Source organism: Dendropsophus ebraccatus, chromosome 7 (genome assembly GCF_027789765.1).
Source record: "Dendropsophus ebraccatus isolate aDenEbr1 chromosome 7, aDenEbr1.pat, whole genome shotgun sequence".
NCBI classification, from domain to species: Eukaryota; Metazoa; Chordata; class Amphibia; order Anura; family Hylidae; genus Dendropsophus; species Dendropsophus ebraccatus.
The window spans coordinates 127,650,229-127,669,419 of NC_091460.1; the positions used below are offsets into that span (position 1 = coordinate 127,650,229).

Sequence of the window (19,191 nt, forward strand, 5' to 3'; positions counted from 1 at the left end):
AAATCAACTGAAGCCAGAAAGGGCTAGAGATTTGTAATTTATTTCTATTTAAAAATCTGAAGTCTTCCAGTACTTATCAGCTGCTGTATGTCCTGCGCGAAGTCGTGTATTCTTCCCAGTCTGGAGAGCAGGAGAGGTTTTCTATGGCCATTTGTTAGTGCTCTGGACAGTTCCTGACATGGACAGAGGTGTCAGCAGAGAGCGCTGTGTCAGACTGGAGAGCATACAGCAGCTGATAAGTACTGGAAGACTAGAGTTTTCTTTAATAGAAGTAAATTACAAATCTTTGTCACTTTCTGACACCAGTTGATTTAAAATTTTATTTTATTTTTTTTGGGTGAACAATCCCTTTAACGTGTTCCCTGCCCTGGCCATTGGTGTATTTTTTCCCATGTCTTTTTTCGATTCAACGAACCTATTATAATGTGCTAGTTATTGCAGGTGGCACTTCTATATCCTGCGAAGGAGTCACCAGATATAAAGGATACATTTGTTAGCAAGTCTTAATTCTGGGTGCGGAGCACTGTCTGAGCAATAAGCTTCTCAGTTAGCCCTGGCTTAGGATATTGTTACCTCATCCGTAATAAGGACAGTATATTGTTTGCTGTCAGTCAAGTGTAAAGCCAGAAAAGCGGAAATTAGCTAAATATGATGGAACACTGATGTTCACCAGATAGCACGTCCGTTCTGTCTTTAGTTACAGCGTGGCATTAGTGCTTGCATTTACCCTGTTTACCTGAAAATAGGACCTAGTAGAGGTTTTGCTGAATTGCTAAATATAAGGCCTCCCCCAAAAGTAAGTTTTTGTTTGGAAGCATACCCGACAAACAGAACACCAGGGCATGCAGCTGTGATTCTTTTTAGCCCGCCACCATTATCCCCTGCCTTTACCATCTGTCTTGTAAATGTGCAGGAAAGACTTTAAAACGCCCATCGCCATCCCAATCATCCCCTTCTGCAACACGTAAAGCTGTACACAACCTGCCAATATTCCGTCTCCTGCCGCCATACCGTACGCTGTTCCTGCTGTGCTGTACAAGTGTGCCATGGGAAGCTCCCCCTGGTGGCCGGAAGCAGCCATACCATACTCTGTCCCTGCTGTGCTGTACATAATATAAGACACTGTGGAAACACGGTAGTATGTCTGTGCTGGATGAGCGGAATAAGAAAGATAGGACCATAAACAAGAATCTGATTGCAATATTCCAGAATGGAGGAGCCGTGCTGTACTCCTCTAGACGGAGTCAGATATAACGTGAGGAACAATTGCCTGAAACCTTACACCATTTATAATGACGTATTGCCGACACCTTTATATGATAATAATGTGACTCATCCGTAATAGTTATTCATCTGAAACAAGTTCATTCAGGGGACACCGAGCCTGACAACGAGCCAAGGAGCCCCAGTGCCGTGGCCTACGCTCCACCATTCTGCACACCCATCCAGTTTCCTTCCTGCACCTGGCTTCTACACCATCTAGTTTCCAGCCAAGGTGGAACCATTGGCTTCTGTTGGGCTTCACTTTAGATTACAAGTTATTTTTACATGTGTTTTAAAGCATTTCTCTTTGCTGGATGTTTAAGTTGGCTTTAAGTTTTTTTGAACTAGGCCAATAAAAAAGAAAGGATATCCAGTGGATGAAATGTGACAGCAAAATAATAGGTAATGACTGAAAAGGCAAAAAATAGATCATAGGAACACATTTGGTGGACGGTATGGCAGAACCTCTTCCTGCATAGCTATATCTATATAGGGGTTGATTTGGGATAATCTGGTGGTCTCCATTGTCCGTGTGTTTAAAGGAGTCCTGTCACCCTGGCTGCCGGGGCGAAGCCCGCCCGATCCCCCGGTGGAGCCCCTTATACTTACACCTTCCTCGAAGTCCCAGTCCCGGACCCCGTCCCCTTGCCGAAAAATCCGACAGGGATTTCTCGGCAACGTGACGGGTTCCGGGACCGGGACTTCGAGGAAGGTGTAAGTATAAGGGGCTCCACCGGGGGATCAGGTGGGCTTCACCCCGGCAGCCGGGGTGACAGGTTCCCTTTAATGGATTCAGCCTGCACCAATCCTGATAATAAAGGGGTCCTGACTGAGTGTTGTGGCCCCTTCAGTCTTTCCTTACACAGTAGTGCCCCATCCACCAATTGTGCCAACAACTTCTCGGCAGCTCTTTTATCAATACTGCACTGTTAGGGTATGTGCACACTATGGAATTCTCACGGATAACATCCCGCGGATTCCGCCACTTGCTCCCGCTTGACTTACCACCCGTGCTGTAGACTCCATTCATGCTCGCTGTCCACCCAAAGAATTGTTCTTCTTCTTTGGGCAGACAGTGGAATATGCCCGAGAGAGTGAAGCAGGGGCGAGGGGCGGAATCCACGGGATGTTATCTGTGAGAATTTCATAGTGTGAACAAAACCTTTAATACTTCCCACTACAGTGACCATTCGGATTATGGTCAACTTGCTGACTCTATATTAGCAGATATAGAAGCATTTAATCAGGCGATTTTAAGAAACTTTGTAATTGGGTTTATTAGCCGAAAAATGAATTTTTATCATGAAAAAGCAGTTTGAAGCTCTCCCCCCTGTCTTCATGATTTTCCTATGGAGAGAGAAAGTAAAAGCAGCAAAACAGGAAAACAAAGAGTTAATTTACATTCACATCCCGGGCTCTCTCCTGTGAGAGTCACCACTGACCTCTCTGACCTCTAATTAGGGCTCTGAATAGCTCCCCCGCTGAGCAATCCTTTGTTCTCGGCTCTCAGCTGCCCACTAATCTCACTCCTTCCCCCTCCCCCTCCCCTCTTCATAAACCAGACAGATCGGACTGATGAAAAAACTGTGGAGATTTCCTGATTCTGAGCAGTGGATGAGGGGGGGGGGACCTGGGAAAAGGCTTTTTACATGCAGATAATGGCATATTTGGGGTGCCCATAAGGGATAGCGACAGTTTTCTGCCACCACTTCAAGTACACAGAGCAACGTCCGGGAAACCGTTGCTATTGTTCAATTTTTTTTTTTAAACCTGTTGAAAGACAAGGATCAGCTGACATCAAGCAAGCAAGTCAGCTGATCGTTGCTTTTTAACAGTAGCTATTATGCTACGTTTACACTGAGCGATAATTCGCCCAATCGATCGTTTAACAATTATATAAAAAATTCTAACAATAATCGTTCCGTGTAAACACACCATTACACCAAACGATTATCGGCCGTAGCGGCTGATAATCAGCCAAAGACGCCCAATAATTGATTGGTGTAATGGTGCGTTTACACAGAGAGATTTATCTGACAGATCTTTGAAACCAAAGCCAGGAACAGTATTTTACACCAGCAAGAGATCCAGTTGGGAGGTCCGCCAATGGTTTAGTCCTATGAAGCAAATGTTTGTATATTCAGTACTACTCAGATATGGTAGAGGGTAGTGATAACATTTGGGGATCCTTCCTGTTTCATTTTTTTTCCTTGAAGACTTCAAAATGTAGAGGAAACCTTTGGAGGTCATGAACCTGCACATACTTGTCATCTGAGCATTCTAGGTGATAACATGGAATACCCCACACATTACAAATGCATGTGAAGCTGAGAGCCACTGAAAAGTAAGTGACTATGTAAGATAAGAACCACCGTCGTGTTGGGACAGGTATAACAGAGATGACTAGAGATGGCGGAGGCCTGGAATGCACGTCCTGCTGTGATATATCCCTATTCACGCCTCTTCACTGGAATTGTCGGCTCTCCAGCCTTTACGTAAAGATTGTGTGGCAGCCAGGGACGTCGATCTCATCTGGCCATTGGCTGTTAGTGTAGGTAACGTAAGATCATTTTATGATACGGAGAATGACACGTGTGAGGGTGCTGTAAGGTCGCATATCGACATACGTGGAGCCATGCGATTCCCTCCTAAGGCTTCTTATGACATTGGAGTCTTGAGAGGTGTCAGAGGTGGCCTGCCTGACTTGAGGCATATGCTCCCTTCATTGATTTACATTCTCAAAGGCCATGTAGTGGGTCAGGCTGCTACTAGCTGGAGATATCTTTAGAAATGTATTTCATAGTTTGAAAGATTTATTGCACAATTGTTCGGAATATTGTTTCCATGTACAGTGGTCCCTCAACTTACAATGGCCTCTGGTTATAATATTTTTAAATTACAATGGTCCTTTCTGGACCATTGTACCTTGAGACCAGACTTCATATGCAATGCTACAGAACCCCAGTAAAGTGCTTGCACTGGTTGGCTATCTAGTGGCGCCTTCCTACAGTATAGTGTGATGTTACATGTCCTGTACTGCTGAGTCTGTCTGGTATCTCCTTTCTAGAGTACAGTGTGATACTACATGTCCTGTATTGCTGTGTGTGTCTAGTATCTCCTCTCTATAGTACAGTGTGATACTACATGTCCTGTACTGCTGTGTGTCTAGTATCTCCTCTCTATAGTACAGTGTGATACTACACCTTCTGCACTGCTGTGTGTCTAGTATCTCCTCTCTATAGTACAGTGTTATACTACATGTCCTGTACTGCTGTGTGTCTAGTATCTCCTCTCTACAGTATAGTGTGATACTATATGTCCTGTACTGCTGTGTGTGTCTAGTATTTCCTCTCTAAAGTATAGTGTGATACTACATGTCCTGTACTGCTGTGTGTGTCTAGTATCTACTCTACTGTATAGTGTGATACTACATGTCCTGGACTGCTGTGTGTCTGGTATCTCCTATCTACAGTACAGTGTGATACTACATGTCCTGTACTGCTGTGTGTCTGGAATCTCTTATCTACAGTATAGTGTGATACTACAGTACGTGTCCTGTACTGCTGTGTGTGTCTAGTATCTCCTCTGTACATTATAGTGTTATACTACATGTCCTGTACTGCTGTGTGTGTATAGTATCTCCTCCCTACAGTGCAATGTGATACTACATGTCCTGTACTGCTGTGTGTCTAGTATCTCCTCTCTACAGTACAGTGTGATACTACATGTCCTGTACTGCTGTGTGTGTATGGTATCTCCTCTCTACAGTACAGTGTGATACTACATGTCCTGTACTGCTGTGTTTCTGGTATCCCCTCTCTTCAGTACAGTGTGGTACTACATGTCCTGTACTGCTCTTTACCTGTGCCAGGATGAGTTTCTCCTTTGGGCACCAGGCGAAGGTGGCTTAATTTTATATTTCTGGGACAGTATATCTCTTACCTTCCTCATCAGCACCGCTCACGCGCTGTCCAGAGCACTGATAGGAGCACCACCCCCAGAGCCGCAAACCTCCTTCCCCTCCATTGATTGGAAGGAGCAGGTTGGCTCGCACAATAGGGGGTGGGCATTGCTCCGGCCGAGGATTAGACTGCTATCAACAGAGGAACGGTGCCAAGGAGGACAAGACACACCATCATCCTCAGCGCCCCGCAGGCTTGACATTGGCATCCCACGTTGTCTGACACCACCATAGCTATGCAGGCCACAGTTGCCTGTGATGGTTACTACTGTGGTTCACACAAATTGTCTTTATTAGGCCTTATTTAGGTCTGTGCCGTTATGACGTCTTCCATGGGTTGCTTGTTTGCTTCTAGTTCTGGTCCAGACTTTCCCTTCTGCCTCTGACTATGGTTATGTTTTTCTTTTTTTTAAATAAATTCAGCTTTGACATAGTAACAGTCAAAAATGGGAATGCTACACCACTCTTTTGAGTCTGTGTCAAAACATGTATTCTGTCAGGAAATCACCTGAACATAGTCACTAGATGAGAACATTCGGGACATTGCAATTAAAGGGGTAGTCCGGCAAAAATATTCTTCTTTCAAATCAACTGGTTTCAGAAAGGTATATAGATTTGTAATTTACTTCTATTTAAAAATCTCAAGTCTTCCAGTACTTATCAGCTGCTGTATGTCCTGCATGAAGCAGTGTATTTTTTTTCAGGCTGACACTGTGCTCTCTGTTGCCACCTCTGTCTGAGACAGGAACTGTCCAGAGCAGCAGCAAATCTCCTTAGAAAACTTCTCCTGCTTTGGACAGTTCCTGACATGGACAGAGGTGGCAGCAGGGAGCACTGTGTCAGACTGGAAAGAAAACACCATTTCCTGAAGCACATACAGCAGCTGATAAGTACTGGAAGACTTGAGATTTTTAAATAGAAGTAAATTACTAATTTATATAACTTCCTGAAACCAGTTGATTTGAAAGAAAAAATATTTTCATTGGAGTACCCCTTTAATGGTGCCTGTTCCTGTCCTTATTCGTATTGGACGGCATCACATTTTGACAATTGTTTTAAGTGTGTTAAGTAATCGATGCATAATTTAAAGGCCTAGCATTCCTCACTTCTTACACAGTTTGGTTGTGTATGTGAGAGTAAATCTTGTGCCAAGACTCAGAACATAGACAGAGCAGAATCAATAAAATAGTCTTCAGATTCCAGAGTTTTACATATGTGGTTTCTGGTTTCCTGTAAATGCGAAGCTCACTGACTGTATCATGTATATCGGAAAAGATTCAGTATAACTTGTCATTTATTGATTGAAATCTCTGATGTTTCCAGGCCAAAGAGTCCAGTCCCTTGAGTGACACCGCCCACTGGACTCCTAAACAAAGAATGAGCAGGGATTTCAATCAACATGTTACACAGAATCTTTCCCCATAAAGATATATATATCAATCTGCTCAGCTCCTGCCCTATAACATAATGGTGATAGATTAAACAGTATTGTTTTGGTGACATGTTCTCTTTATAGTAAGATTCTTACCCGTTGCTTCTTACCAGAGAAATATGAGAAATGAAAGCTGAGCTCTGATTGGTTGTTATTAGAAATGAACGAATTTTACAGTAGCAACGAAAGGCTTTGAGCGTTAAAGTCTGCTTTGCTCCCTGCCGATCCTCCCCAGGTGCTGGGAAAAGATGGATCCAGTCCTGGGAAACTTCTCCCAGTTGTGCAGGACTGGATCCAGCTTTTCCCAGCACCTGAGGATGAGCGGCAGGGAGCGGAGCAGACTTCAAAGTCCAACAGCCTGATGAGCAGAATACAGATAGGAACGAAGAACTCCGCTGTAAATTCGCTCATCTCTAGTTGTTATAGACAACACACAGGGGGAGATTTATCAACATGGTGTAAAGTAAAATTGGCTCAGTTGCCCCTAGCAACCAATCAGATTCCACCTTTCATTTTCCAAAGAGTCTATGAGGAATGAAAGGTGGAATCTGATTGGTTTCTAGGGGCAACTGGGCCAGTTTCACTTTACACCATGTTTGATAAATCTCCCTCTGTACGATCTTTATATAGGACTGCTTAATAAATCTCTCCCATTTATACTTGTATCTCGCTGATAAAGCACAAGCAGGTCCTGCCAGTACTTCCATCTATATAGATGTTTTCCCACTATAAATTGGGTTACAGCAGCTGCCTCCACATGATCCGTGCAGTATTTTAGGAGTAAAAAAGCCACAAACCATCTCCGTTATTGTTTACATACATCATCCGGACGTTACTACTGGATACAAACCATAAATACATGTATAAATATATACTGATGTTTTACAGCCCTATGAGATCACATACATATTGCGATGCTGTAGAGGTGAAATGCATACATTCTGACATCTCTATATAAACACATGTAAGGTCAGGCTTGTGCCAAGGAGAAATCAATGCCAAGACTACTTCCTAAACGGGGAAAGCACTGGATGAAGCCGATATAGAACAGGACTTAGGAATTTTTGTTGACATAAAATTAACTGTAGAAACCAGTGCCAGGCAGCTGCTGCCAAGGCTAATAGGATCACGGGGCAAGGATCAAAAAGGCAGAGATGCACACGACAAACGTACTGTGCAGGTCACTAGTCAGACCACACGGGGAATATTGTGGACAGTTTTTGTAAATTTGGTGGAGATTTCTAGAATTTGGTAACAAGAGTAAAAAAATGGAATGGATGAACTGCAGAACGCAGAAAGAAAGGGGTAACTATGTATAAAGATAACATAGATCCATAGAAAGAAGCCCCCCCCCCCCCCCCCGTCATATTTATTAAGAAGGCAACCTGTATGTGTAGAAGGAAGAACTTTTTTTTTCTACCAATATAGCAGATGATTCTTTACTATAAGAGCAGTGAGGCTATGGTACTGTCAGAGGATGTTATCATGGTTAACTCAGTATAAGGGCTGTATTGAACCGCCAGATCTGGAGGGGCAAACAACCACCGACCGCTTTTACATGCGCCGACAGCAAGCGGGGAGGAGCAGTGGAGGGGGGCACTGGCTGGGGAGCTGCGGGAGGGGCTCTCTGGACCATCTTTAAATTGTACGGGTGGCCGATAGGAGGTAGCAGCAGTCTGCTGCCGCCGCTCCTATTACAGGGTGTGAGGCCAGCAGACTGTCACAATCACCATCCTGTATTTTTCCACCAACATAGCAGAGGATTCTTTACTGTAAGAGTAGTGAGGCTTTGGTGCTGTCTGCCAGAGGAAGTTATCATGGTGAACTCAGTATAAGGGCCCTATTAAACGGCCCGATCGGGAGGAGCGGGCTAGTGCTGGCCTGTCAGATCAGCTCCCGCTCTCTTCTCATTCCCCGCTCGCTGTTGGCGCTATTACATGCGTAGACAGTGAGTGGGGGAGGGGGCAACGGGGAGTGGCGGAGATGAATGTCTGGACGACCTTTAGATCATCCGGGTTGAACATAGGAGATAGGAGCAGTCTGCTGCCGCTGCTCCTATTGCGAGAAGCAATGGCCAGCAGACTGTCGCTATCGGATCGTGCATAATGGCTGATTGTCGGCGATAATCGCTTCGAGTAATAGTACCCTAAGAGATGAAATAGGATATGGATTCATTTGGATGTGAGTGTAAAAGTAATATGTTACTAGACTTCTAAACAAGGGTTGTTGTATCTGCTGTGGGGTTACGGAAAACAGGTAGAACAGTCCCCTCCGCTGCATTCTGATGTGTACCATGTTAAAGGAGAAGTCCGGCGAGAATGATGGCAGGGGGACACTGAGGGACACAGGGCACTGGAGGGACACTGAGCATCCCCCTACCATCATCCTCTCCAGCAGCCACAGCCCGCACAGCTCTGGGAGTCGGGTTGTGACATCACCGTTTTATCCAGGAAGTGACATCACCATGTTATCCAGGAAGTGACATCACCATGTTATCCAGGAAGTGACATCACCATGTTATCCAGGAAGTGAAGCCTTGATGCAGTAGTAAGTGCAGGGAAAAAAGCACTTTATAAGCATTTCCCATAATAAGTGTATATTGGTAATTTGTATAACTTTTGGGGGGCAATACAATACTTCAATTTTTGCCCGACTTCTTCTTTAAGCTATGCTGTTCTGTATACATATACTACTCAGTGCTCCAAAGATAAATGTATGTATGATAAATGAGTCTGCGTGACAGCGATAAGTGTATGTACAGCAAAACTGCCGACAATACAGACAGGCGACCATGTGTGGGACAGGGGCCACTGCAAGAACACCTGACTGTACATTCGCTTTGCCGGTACATTCGCTTTGCATTTGTTTCCCCATTATCTTGTTCTACATATAACAGGATAGTACACTTGTGCCTCTTGTCTCTATATGAAGGTGTCTTTAGTGTACGCAGGTTTTCCGTCTCTCCTCTCGGCACACGTTACATCCTCAGGCCATGCTGGAGAAACCAGTTATTAAGCATTAGATCTCTATTTGCTGGAGGTAACTGAATGTTCTATGTGCCAGTCCTGTAGCCAGAGGTTAATCACCCGTCTATTGGGTAATTATCAGTTTCCAGACGAGTTTATAAGATAAGGCGCACAGTATAGCATCTGCCTACTTGGAATTCTTTCTTTCTTTTTTTTTTTTTTTTTTTGCCCCTTGATGACAAAGGGTTAAACACATTCCAGTCAACTGATTGCATTTCTTGGAAAAGAAAAGTCGAGTTCCACATTGCCGAGAGCTTTAATGTCTAGCCTGAAACCTTTTAATGGATTTCTAGAGAAATGTGACTCTTCTCTTCTTTGCTACTGTTGCAAAAAATCCTTCCGATCACACATCCCGTTCACTTTTCCCCCTAAGAAGGTAGACTCTACATCCGTGTCGGACTGTGGAATCTGGGGTACTACCAATGAAGAACCAGTGAGAAATGACATGTCAGTCAGTGTTTGTGCAGGTTCTATAGCTGGGGGCCCACCGGAGGATTCTCCGGTCCTCTGGTGGGCCAGTCCGGCACTGCTCTACATCAGGGGTAGGGAACCTTGGTTCTCCAGGTGTTGCAGAACAACAACTCCCATCATACCTGGACAGCCAATGCTAAAGCTTTGGCTGTCCAGGCATGATGGGAGTTGTCGTTTTGCAGCAGCTGGAGAGCCAAGGTTCCCTACCCCTGATCTACATGAAGAACTGTGGAGTGCAGCAGAATCTTTCTGCCTATCTATCTAACTGTAGTGTGTGGGTTCTCCTTTGTACGGGGGAATCTGCTATACGACACTACTACTCGTCTTCTGTTTACTGCTCCAGTATTAGTAGTTATGCTGCTGTGTCTAGTATTACAGTCCACATTACTGTCAGCATGGTGGGAGACGCTGCAGACTCTCTAGAGTTTATTGTATGTATAGGCTGGTCAGTGTCAGACTGTGGTATATGGAGCCCACCAAAGGAAATTATCCTGGGGGCCGACCAATGAAGAACCAGTGAGAATGTCATGTGACATGTCAGTTAATGTTAGTGCAGATTCTAAAGCTGGGGGCCCACCGGAGGATTCTCCGATCATCTGGTGGGCCAGTCTGTCACTGGGCTGGATGTATAGTATATATAAACGCTATTCACATAAACTTGCTATGAATCGATGAGAGTACATTCAGGTGTCAGAATAATAATGATGGCCTTTCTCTTTACACAGGTGGCCCACACAGGTTGCCTCTTCTACAGGACTCTGCCGGTATGCCAACAGGATTGATTGCTGCTGGGGATGGGCACGACAGTCATGGGGGCAATGTCAGCGTGAGTATTACCATGGCTGGGGCTTTTGCTATTTAGGAGGGGCTTCTACCGATCTAATCATAGCTTTCATACATCATGCAGGGCTTAATACCGGGGGCTTCTGCACGTGCAGACTTATTATGGTGACTCTATAGAGCAATTATATATCTAGCCATAATAACAGAAGGGCATCTGTGGAACCATACACTAATAACAAGACAATAGCATGGCCTAGTACTTAGGAGGCAGAACTTCAAGTACTTGTGAGGGGAACTAGGTTGTTCTGGTCATTCTGGTTTCAGAAAGTTATATAGATATTAGATTTATATATAGATTCGTCTAACCTGCTTTTTCTTCACCGGTACATTATTTGCCTATGTGTCTCTATGGTGGATGCCAGCTACAGAGCACCTTGTGTATTATCACACCCTCCTAACTGACCACTGTATTTGTATGGCACATATGAGTACCACATCCTTTTATTCTTAATAACTAATAGTTATAGTTTCTATATGGGGACTACTTTCTACATTGTTCTTTATGTAGTCAGCCAAGATGTAGTCAGCTTTTACTTTCAAGCGTTCTAATGGACTTCCATTTCTAAATGTACAACTTTAAAAAAAATACCCCAAAATTCATGGTTTACAGAAAACCAAAACATTGAGTTTTTTTGTTTTTGTACTTGTATTGGCCAAGTTTAGTCTTCTATCCCGGATAATGATAGCATTCTCTGCCGGGTCTTAGTACACTCTTTTTGCCAACGACATTGAGATCTATTATATATCCAGAGCAGCAGTTGTTGTCCTGTTAGTTCCCTGGACCGTTCCCCTTTCGGCTGTATTTGTCATTACACAGAGTAACATACCACTGAGCTTTCAAAGATGTTAACAAAATAAGCGAGAGCTCTAGATGTAAGGCTAAAACAGCTGTCAAAGCCAGCCTTTATAATAGGCCGGATTATGTCTGCTACAAGTAGAGAGCCACCCTGTAAAATGTACATATCGAGAGAAGAAGGCGGCCATTGTATTACTATGTCTGTCCACTAGTAAGGGAAAAAAAAAAAAAAAAAAATATATATATATATATATATATACCTGCCCAGAATAACTGTATCCTGATAAAAAAAAAAAATAAAACCTAATGGGTAATATGACACACACATTGCAGTCATCTGAGGACTGTTCCTCCACTATAAATCCGCTGTGGGTGACCTATTTATTCCCACTTCATGATGAGATCAACTCTTTATTTAATCGGCGGTGTGAAATCCTGGCCAGACCTATAAGGGAGAGTCCTTTGAGAAGCAATGTATATGACTTGTTGCTTTCATATTGACCATTTAGAAGTCCCAATGCCAAGGTAAACAGTAGACCAGGGGTAGGGAACCTTGGCTCTCCAGCTGTTGCAAAACTACAACTCCCATCATGCCAAATCTAAAGCTGACGCATACATCCCGATGGCGCCGTCCATTTTTTAAACCGCAACCAGGTTGTCGCTGTTTGTGCCGCTTTCTGATATGCAGATTGTGACGCTCTATTCGCTGGAGGCGGGCCTGGTGCCCCCAGTGTACGACATCCCCTTCCCCTCTGTGACGCGGCCAGACTTGATTTTTATAGTTTTTCTCCCTCATCTACCCCGGAGAGCAGTAATTATGGCTGACTATGTGATAGTGACAATGGTCGCTTTCTGTAGGACTTAGTTGCACTTTGATTGATATGTTTACCTAAGATTTGTCAGCTGCTGTTGCTTTTGGTTATTTTGTGATACTTATACACTGTACTGCTCTCTTGTTACTTGTATGGGGGTGATGAGGATATCCTTCCCAGTGTTGTGAAAAGATCATGTTTTAAGTGTTTTTAGCCTATTGTGTTTTTAATCAAGATATTGGCATTTTTCACTTAGAGTAAAACAGGTGGAAATTCCAAGCGGAATCCCTGGCCGTGGACTCTGCTCGGAATCCCGCCTGCCTCAGTGTCTCAATGTAATCTGTTGCGTGCCTTTGCTGCTCTCCGCTCAAAGAACTGACATGTCAATTCTTCGAGTGGAGAGCTGATGCGCGCAACACATTACATTGAGACTCTGAGGCAGGTGGGATTCCAAGCAGAGTCTGCGGCGGGGCTTCCACTCAGAATTTCTGCTTGTTTTACTCAGTGTTAAAGGGTCCTTACATTAGGATGTGCAGTCTATACATACCTGTGTAACTTTTCTCTTTTAAGGTGCAGCATGATTTCTCAGACAGGTTGCTTAGCACTCCATTTGTGTACCTATGTGGTGCCCAGCTGTTGCTTTATTGGTTATAGTTGATTTCTATAAAGGGAGGATATGTCAGTACACTGGGGATGCCAGGCTCACCTCCAGTGCATAGAGAACCTGCATATCAGAGCCTGGTGGCGAAACTTTTTTTTTAATGATCTAAGTGGTACTTAGTGATTATAGAATTTTTTTTTAAAATGCAATGCACTAAATACATCCTTAGGCTATGTTCACACTACGTAAAACTACGACCGTTGTTGCCGATGGCAACAACAGCCGTAGTTTTTGCGGGGTGGAACAATGCCGTAGTTTCAAAGGGATCCCGGCTGGAGTGTATACACATTGTCAGTCAGTTCGACATGTCAGTTTTCTGCGCCAGCAATTCAATGAATTGCGGCCGTAGGAAACCCTGTCAGTTCACACTATGAAGCAAGTGGCTCCGGCCGCTTGCTTTTTAGTGTGCAGGGGGAAGCTCTGATGCGGGCGCGTGCTGATGCGCCCGCATCAGAGCTCTGCGGCCGGACAGATTATCCGGCCAGTACTTAAGTACCGGCTACGATGATCCGGGCAGAGATCGGCCTTTCCGTGACCCGGCCGGGGTCACGGAACGGCCGGTCTCATATGGTGTGTGAACATAGCCTTAGGCTGGAGTCACACATTGCAGTTTTGTTTTTAAAGCCAAAACTAGAAGTGGATTTAAAAGGAATAGGACATATAAAGAAAGGACTTACTTCTTCTTCCTGCTGGACCCACCTCTGTCTTTGGTTAAAAAACTGCAGTGGCAATTAAAAAAAAAAAAAAGAATTGTGGTTTAATACTTCTACATATAAGGCAAAGCCATAAGTCTACATTATAGCTTCAGTCCCCATCAAACATCAGCACAGTCACAATTAAATATTTACCTAACTTATTCTAAATTCAGCCTCCGAAACATAAATTCAAACATTCTTGGCCAAAAATAGCTTGGAGAACATGAATCCAGCAGACACAATGCAGGACAGAGCGGAGAGTGTGGCTATAGACCGCTCCTGGCTGTGCCGCTAGCATATATCTAGACTCTGTATAATAATCAAGAATAACAGATAAAGGAAAACACTTTCTTCTGCCAAACTCCTCAGATCTTACTTTGCCAAATGCAGTTTCAGACTAGTCTATCCAAAGGGGAAATGCAGGAGCTCTGTTATATGACTGTACATAGTCCAGCACACTGTATATCATATGGCACTCACTGTGATATCGCTTGTACATTGAGCAATGGCCGTGCAATAAACAGTAGTACATTATCACTTTATCCATTCACACCCCCTGCGTGCCTGAGAGAGTCCATTTGTATTTGTTAGGAAGTTTTATGATGCACGGCTCTTCGATCAGGTTTACACTGTATACACATCTTATCGGAGTGTTGCTGTGCACTGTTGTAGCCTTGTACTTATTGGGCCCTTGGACCTTCTTCTACTGTATATTACATTCTCTACTGTCAGTATTTTAAGCTGCACACACATTTGATATAGCTATCCCTTCCAAATCCAACATGTCTGACCCTTTTCTTTCCTTACGTCTGCTATGAGAAGATCCCATACAGACTAGATAACTGGCCAGTCCCACAGGTAATCTAATGTATATGACCAGTTTTAAATCTAAGGGCCTTATTACACAGATCGAGAATTGGCCTGATTCGGCTGATTATCGCTCTGGATAATAGAAACAAGGATCAGCCGATGACAACAATCATTGGCTGATTGTTTCTTTAGGCCCAGACCTACAACCAACAGCTGCCGACCATGCATCGCTATGTGTAATAGCAATGCATGGCCAAAGGCTGACGACTCAACAAATAGTTAATGCCTGTCCATGCTCCTGGTCTCCTCCTGCTTTCTGTTTGTGTCCCAGCAACGTGCACTGCACCTTCAGGCTATGTTCACACTACATAAGTCTCTGGACGTAGCGCGTTCCGTGAATAAGCGGGCGGAGATTTACGTAGTTTGCGTACAATAGAAAGTATATGATGTACGGCTGCACAGTTCACACTACGTACAAACTTATGCCAGGATCGTACGCGACGCCGTAAAAAATGAACCAGACCATTGTTTGAGGACGAAAATGCCGTAACTTACGCCCGTAGCGTAACATGCGGTCCCGTACGTAGTGGTGATTTCTTCATTTTGCAAGCTTTTTGTGCTGATCCAAAAGGTTCTGTGGGGTGTCCGGGGCTAGGCGAAGGTTTCCAAGTAAAAGACTGCTGTCATATCGCTACGTAGGGCGCTCGGGAAGCGTAAGTAGACCATGGGCGTAAGTTTGCGGTCCGTACGTAGCCGGCCGCAATTCCCGGACGGAGTTTAAAACATATATGTCCGGCCGCGAAAATATGCGGCCAGACATATACGTAGTGTGAACATAGCCTCAGAGTGGTCTGTGTGAGCTGACACGCTGCTCGGCCAATCACTGACCGGGACCAGTGGTTGGCAGATAGGCCGCTCTGAAGCTACAGCATGTGGTGTTGGGGAGGAAGCAGAGCATAGGAGGAGACTGGGAGCGTGGACAGGTGAGGTATTAACTGTTTGGGCAAGGGCTGCATGGAACATCACTATCAATGTCCGTGCAGCCCTTGCTAAACGATTATCGGGTTGTGTAATAGGCCCAGTAAATGAGCACGATCTAGCAGATCAGCGCTCATTTACAGAATTAATTGTACCTTCATCGGCCTGTGTAATAGGACCCTAACAGTCTCGTAGTTATGGTTACCCTGCCTAGATGGCAGTCTTTTCAGTGTAGTTGTAATAGGTGAGGAGGCCTATGTTTTAGGCTGTGTCCTGATTATGGCCGCCATCTTGAAAGCTGTCATATTGGCCCTTTTTTTTCCAATGGGAATGTGGTCATGTAGCATATCAAAGAAGACCATAATTGTCTCAAAAATTGACTGCCCCAATTATATTTGCAATATCAACAACACGCTCCTGTGATGCACAGCTATTTGGCGTGTTCAGTGTGTTGTCCGTGGTGCTGAACACAAAGCCACTTTCTGTGTTGATAAAAAAAGTGAAAAAAATGTTCAACCCATAAAAGAGTCTTGAAACAGGATTAGAGATTATTGGACAAATCAGGGACCAGGATCTACATATAGACAGCTGTTCTTACATCTGTCACTATAAGAGTGCCTGTTGGCTGGCTACTAAAGAGCGGCCAATACCACAGCAACAGAAATGCTCCTCTTCCTTTTGGATTGGATTCACATGAATTGGTGACACCTGACAGACTAGTTTTCTTCCTTTTGGAGAAGTAATTTGCATATCTGTTACTTATAGCACATTACTTTATTGTAGATGTCGTAGAATCACTGTATCATATATCAATATGTAATAATTAGGCACTACCCTTATAGACCTTGCACCATGCACCTCTGACGTGGGCTTATTCCAGCCAGAACAATAGGATCAGACTGCAAAAGTCCAACACACCTGACCCTTTTCTCCACCATCATCCGGTGCCTTAATGCTACGTTAACACGAAGCGATAATTCGCCCAATCGAACGATTAACGATTTTGAAGCAATGGTTTTTTTTATAACGATCAGCGTTTAGATATATCGATATATCGATATAACGATATATCGTACAGAAAATTCGTTTTGCGACTGATTAAGCTTATCTCACACACATAGGTAAAATCAGTGAACGACTGTTTACACGGAACGATCGGCAAATTTTTTTACGAACGACGATTTAAGAACATGTTAAAAGATCAAAATGAACGATTTATCGATCGTTCGCCGCATTTACACGTACGATTATCGTTCGAATTCGATCGTTATCACGAAAATTTGCCCGATAATCTCTCCGTGTAAATGTAGCATTACACAGAGAGATTTATCTGACAGATTTTTTTAAGCTAAAGCCAGGAATTGATTTGAAAAGAGGATAGATCCCAGTCTTTCCTTTATGACCTGTTCTCTGTTTATAGTCTGTTCCTGGCTTTGGCTTCAAAGATCTGTCAGATAAATCTCTGTGTAAACACACCATTAGAAGGCAATCCTACACCTTGGATAGTTGTTAAAATCTGCCGAAGTTGATGGGTCTAGCCAACTTAAATGGGTTATCCAACGCTACAAAAACATGGCTACTTTCTTCCAGAGACAAGAGTGGAGCTTAATTGCAAACCACACCTGAACTGGGGACAAGAGTCGTGTTGTCTCTGAAAGAAAGTTGCCCATGTTTTTAAAGCACTGGATAACCCCATTAAGTCTAAACTACCACCTTAAATGTGTGTTTTTTCTTTCATTCTGTTGATAGCAGCTAACATTAAAGAAGAAGTATGGGGTTCCCCCCCCCCCCCCCCCCCCGCTTCAGCACAGGGTCCACCGTCTTCCGCTCGTGTTCCCAGTTCGCCAGCCGCTTCCTGGTTGGAGTAAGGACCGGTTTTGATCTGTCAGGCCCGCTCAGCCAATCAGCGGCCGTAGCGGGGTCCCGCCAACCTGACATGTCACTACCCAGGTCCCCGCTCAGACCAAGAAGCGGCTGGAGGACCAGGAATCAGAGCTGAGGACGGCGAACCCTGCGCTGAAGCTGGAGAGGTATGTGCATGTTGTTATGTTCAACCACCTCCTCCCTGGCTCTTCTGGAAAAAAAAAAAAAAAAGGCCGACCACGGACTTCTCCTTTAACCATGATTATTTTGAGACTCCCATCTTGTAGGGTACAGGGGTAGGTTTACATAGCGTAAGGGACGTGACGGGTTCCCTTTAAGCATCCTCTTCTCTTTCTAGCAATTAGTATTTTTACTTTTAGACACAAGTGCATGCAAAGAATGATGCAACACATATGATTGGTATGGGCATGCTGTAGGTTATTTAGGGGCACCACCCGTGTAAGCCTGCTGAAAGCTCAGGTATATGTTGTACAGTATAGGCCAAGGCATCCTGGTAATAAAGAAGGTGTGTGGGCCTCTTACGGGGGGCCCGGATTGCTGCATGTCGCTCCTGGCTTCTCACAACTGCTTCTCCATGTAATCTTATTACAATGCTTGTGCTGCTGTATTGAAATGCATTCTACATACCATGCACCTATTTATTCACAGGCAGTCTCACACCTTCACTCTCAGTGGTACTTTACTAAATCCAATGGCATAGCACTGCTTGCAGCTCTGCTCGTTCTGTCAGTACAATGGACTCAGTACTGTGCTTAGAATTGCTGCTCTGCTCTTATCCCATGACTTGTCTACCGGCGAGCTGTAATTGATGGGCTCACAGTGAAAGGCCTGTGTCTCGTGTTTGGACACCCTGTGCTTTATTTTAGAGATGATTGTAGATTTGTAAATCAGAGGGTTCGGAGGGTTTACCAAAGATGACTATGTGAGAATAAAGAATATATGAAGTGTATAGTACATTCCCAGGTCAGTGTGGGGCATTCTGTTTCATTCTGCAAAATGGATGGTTTCCCATGAATGTTCTGCCCAGGCCGGAGAATGTGAGTTCACTTGTTTTCATGGACCAGATTTTACATATACCAGAATCATGTTGTATACTGCATTTATTAGCATATTGATACATGTAATAAACACATAAAATATTTGTGTATATATATATATATGAATAATCTGTGCATAAATTTTTGTTAAACTGTGTTCAGCACTGATCCGGGACTATAGAAGGAGGACACCACTGTTTGTGCTCATACATGCAACCATATGGGCCGATATATTGACGACATTCTTACAAAGTGATCAACATACAAATGAATTAATGCACGCTAGAGGTATCCACGTACGTACAATAGCTGCCAGCCAATGGACATTCGTTATTTCTCCTGATCTCCCCACACATGTAAAGGTTTGGCTTGCCTAAGCATTCATGTGTTCTGCATGATGAGAACTGGAGCAGTAGTGACCTCCAACTCTTGGCTCCAAGGTCAGTGCTGAGATTTTGTGTTCAAGCTACTATTCAAGAGATCCATTTTCCTTCTGTCTTGGATCTTTGATCGGTAAACCAG

The 19,191-nt window shown here is 44.1% G+C and overlaps 2 protein-coding genes across 6 annotated transcripts in view; both read left to right on the forward strand.

Moving 5' to 3' along the window:
* The window catches only part of AIMP1 (aminoacyl tRNA synthetase complex interacting multifunctional protein 1), a 433,090-nt gene that overhangs the window by 82,095 nt on the left and 331,804 nt on the right, over positions 1–19,191 (forward strand). The gene's annotated exons all lie outside the window — the stretch shown is intronic.
* Positions 1–19,191, forward strand: part of NPNT (nephronectin) — a 78,238-nt gene that overhangs the window by 6,351 nt on the left and 52,696 nt on the right. For all 5 annotated transcript variants that reach the window (XM_069978411.1, XM_069978414.1, XM_069978413.1 and 2 more), the window contains exon 2: positions 10,879–10,979. In XM_069978411.1, coding sequence (XP_069834512.1) covers positions 10,879–10,979 — 101 coding nt within the window. The remainder of the gene's footprint in view (positions 1–10,878; positions 10,980–19,191) is intronic.